Consider the following 3,408-nt stretch of genomic DNA (forward strand, 5'->3'; position numbering starts at 1 on the left):
GATCGTATGTTTGGTGGCCTAAGATTGATGCACATATAGAAAATTTAGTTAAATCCTGTAAGTATTGTATTCAGTTAAGACAAAATCCAAAAAAGTCAGAGCTAATTCCATGGAGTAGACCGAGCAATGTATGGCAGAGAATACACATAGATTTTTTCGGTCCATACCATAATAAAATGCGTATTCGAAGTGGTTGGAGGTAAAAGAGATGAAAAATATAACGACGGACAACACTATTGTGGAACTGCGGGAGATATTTGGTAGATGGGGGTTACCTGTAACATTAGTGTCGGACAACGGCGCTCAATTAACGTCACATATATTTACAACGTTTTTAAAAAGTAATGGCATAGTTCATTTACGCACAGCTCCGGGACACCCAGCTACAAATGGTGCGGCAGAAAATGCGGTTAAAACAACAAAGCATGCCTTATCAGCAGCTTTAGCGGATAATAAAAATAAAAATGTACCCAAGTCAGTCTTATTAAACAAATTTCTATTAGGTTATAGAAATGCGCCACATTCTACTACAGGAGAGTCTCTGTCAGTTTTAATGTTGGGTAGGAAATTACGTTGTAGATTAGATTTATTGTATAAATCGGATGAGGAAGTTGTGCGTGAAAAGCAAGATAAGTCAATTAAAAATTACAATGGCAGTCAGAATAAAGTATTTAAGGAAGGTGACGAGGTAATGATTACATTTTACAAACAAGGGGGTAAGGAATCTTGGTTGAAAGCTATAGTGAAAAAAGTACTAGGTACTAAGAGTTATGTATGCGAATCGAACGATGGTAAAACATTTATTAGACACGTTGATCAAATTATTGATGCTACAATAGTTGAAACGGACTCACAAAAATATGATAGCGAAAATGAGGTAGTTAATTCTACGGTTAGGAATGATAATAAAATTAAAAAAAGAATGATAAACGTACCAAGCAAATTAAAAGATTTCATTTTAAATTAAAATCATTAATTTAGTTATGTGTATTCTATTATTCTCACTTGATATTTTGTGTAATTATATTATATAAAAAAAAAAATGTGTATTATTGATATGTAAAAAAAAAAAATGTAATTTTATTTTCTGTATGTTAATTAATAATTCATTATTTTTTTAATTGAAGTATTTAATCAAATTTTTGTAGTAGTTTAGTTTCATTGGGGAGGTGTGATATCTGTAGCGTCATTATCGTTATCGAAAATGGTGCACCGCGACCGACCCGTGTGGCTAGTGTTAACTATCTCCAGGGAAATAACGTCAAAAATCTAGCCGCCGGACCGGGAATCGAACCCGAGTCTCTCGCTTGCCGGGCGATTGCTCTACCACTGAGCTACCCGACCGCATAGACCCAAGACGCTATCTCCCCCAGTTAACGGAGTTTACATTCGACCATCCTGACGCCCACGATCGTCCTCGATCGTCGCCAGTCCTTAACGTCACCCACAGCGACTGTTGCTTCACCACCTGACCACCAGAGCGCATGACCCGTATCACAACGCGATCATCACTGCACGGACCTCTGGTGGACCAAGTCCAGGTCCCTCACAACACCGCGTCTTTGGTCACCAATCCCACTTCTGATTTATGTTAACTATCTCCAGGGAAATAACGTCAAAAATCTAGCCGCCGGACCGGGAATCGAACCCGAGTCTCTCGCTTGCCGGGCGATTGCTCTACCACTGAGCTACCCGACCGCATAGACCCATGACGCTATCTCCCCCAGTTAACGGAGTTTACACTAGTAATATAATATCTTAGAACAATATAGAAGCGAAACTCGATCAGCTGATGGATGAAGTGTTTATACCTATGATGTGAAGTCCGAACAATGAAACTGTTTCCGTAACACTGACATGATGTTATACCCGTATTGAAAAACCGTTTCCGCCTAATAGGCAGGGTATTCTGCGCGGGGTCGGGTTGTTTCCACTGTTTGCTTTTATCATAGATTACGTATGCCACGCCGTGTTCAAGGTTACAATCGCCCGATTCGGCCAATTCACGGAGTTTCATACCCCTGATAATATGTGGTCTATCAGTGTTTGTCGCGAAGTTGCGTTGCGAACTACTGTCAAGTTATGTAATGAATAAACGTATTTATATTGTATATATCTGTTAGTTATGTTATAGTTGTATAGTTATTTAATATTTATATGCAAATATTACATAGATGATGTTAAATTTGAATTCAATGATACAATATCATTGTATAAGAAAAACGGTTCTGAACGTTTAAAATTTAAAATGTCCGTAAACAGCTCAAAATATTTTGTACATTTTATCAAGTATGGGAATTGATAAGATGTTATAACATATTATGTAAATTTAAGGTATATTTACAAGTATTCATGTTTGAATTACAAGAAAATAAGAAAATCGCTACATGCCTACTCATCCTTACATGAGAAATCTATAGAATATACAACGTTGTAAAAATTTAATTTAACTTTCCGGTAGATATTTTTTTTTAATAAAGGTAGACATAGGTACTAATGAGGAATCTTGTATTAAACTTTCTACTTTTAGATTCAAAAACAAAATTTTTTATGAATTTCTAACTCAATTCCCCATCCCACGTAGGAATCCCGGGGAATGAAAAAGCCGATAAAATGGCGAATGAAGCGGTGACATCCACAACCTCTACCATCATAAGTAAAATCCAAAATAAAGATCTCATGTATGAAGCCCATAAACGAATAATTAAAACATGGCAAAATCACTGGGATTAATACCCGCCAGGAACAAACTCAGAAGCGTCAAAAAAACTGTGTCCAAATGGGCATATCTAGAGAACGCATCAAGGCATGAACAAATAATTATAAACAGATCCAGAAAGGCCATTCCCATATCACTCATTCATACTTGATAACCAAGGAATCCCTTCCCTCGTGTGACACATGTAAAACTACCATCATAATGGCACACATCATTATATGGACTGCCCCAAATTCTCAACCGCACGTTTTCTTCTCTAATAATCTAAAGTCACTCGAAGAAGCCCTCAGTCAACATAACTCCGACAAAATTTTTAAATTTTTCAAAAAAATATATTTAGATAAAAAACTGTAAATATTTTAATGTTCTACATTGTATTCCTATAATAATAAGATAATGTCAACTTTTATATTGTAAAACCTTAACTTTTTGTAATTATAGGCTAATAATCTTTGTAATTGAAGCTTTATCTTAAATAAAAAAAAAAATTTGCACATTTTCGTGATTTTTTATGTATTTTGTCAACATTTGAACTTTAAATGCTTATAAGAAAAATTGTGACTGCATTTTTAATATTTTTCAACTGTAAAAATATATTATATATTTTCAAACTTTAAAATATTATTGATATTCATAGGAAAAAATACTTATAAAATTGGTAACTAAAAATGATCAAAACAAATCAAAAT

At 34.8% G+C, this 3,408-nt stretch overlaps 1 protein-coding gene and 2 non-coding genes across 3 annotated transcripts; 1 reads left to right on the top strand and 2 right to left on the bottom strand.

The window, feature by feature from the left end:
- The first annotated feature begins 208 nt into the window (after positions 1–208).
- On the top strand, positions 209–967 carry LOC103308296 (uncharacterized protein K02A2.6-like). The gene has a single exon (XM_008181440.1). The coding sequence runs from the start codon at positions 209–211 to the stop codon at positions 965–967; it is 759 nt and encodes a 252-aa protein (XP_008179662.1).
- A 306-nt stretch (positions 968–1,273) lies between these two features.
- Positions 1,274–1,344, bottom strand: TRNAA-GGC. The gene has a single exon. It is a non-coding gene; the product is annotated as a tRNA-Ala (tRNA).
- A 283-nt stretch (positions 1,345–1,627) lies between these two features.
- TRNAA-GGC lies at positions 1,628–1,698 on the bottom strand. Its single transcript has one exon. It is a non-coding gene; the product is annotated as a tRNA-Ala (tRNA).
- Between the last annotated feature and the right edge of the window lie 1,710 nt (positions 1,699–3,408).

Source organism: Acyrthosiphon pisum, unplaced genomic scaffold (assembly GCF_005508785.2).
Source record: "Acyrthosiphon pisum isolate AL4f unplaced genomic scaffold, pea_aphid_22Mar2018_4r6ur Scaffold_21315;HRSCAF=23613, whole genome shotgun sequence".
NCBI classification, from domain to species: Eukaryota; Metazoa; Arthropoda; class Insecta; order Hemiptera; family Aphididae; genus Acyrthosiphon; species Acyrthosiphon pisum.

What these genes read in the sequence shown, in the direction of transcription:
- LOC103308296 (XM_008181440.1), top strand. Translation starts at nt 209, where the DNA reads ATGAAAAATATAACGACGGACAACACTATTGTGGAACTGCGGGAGATA.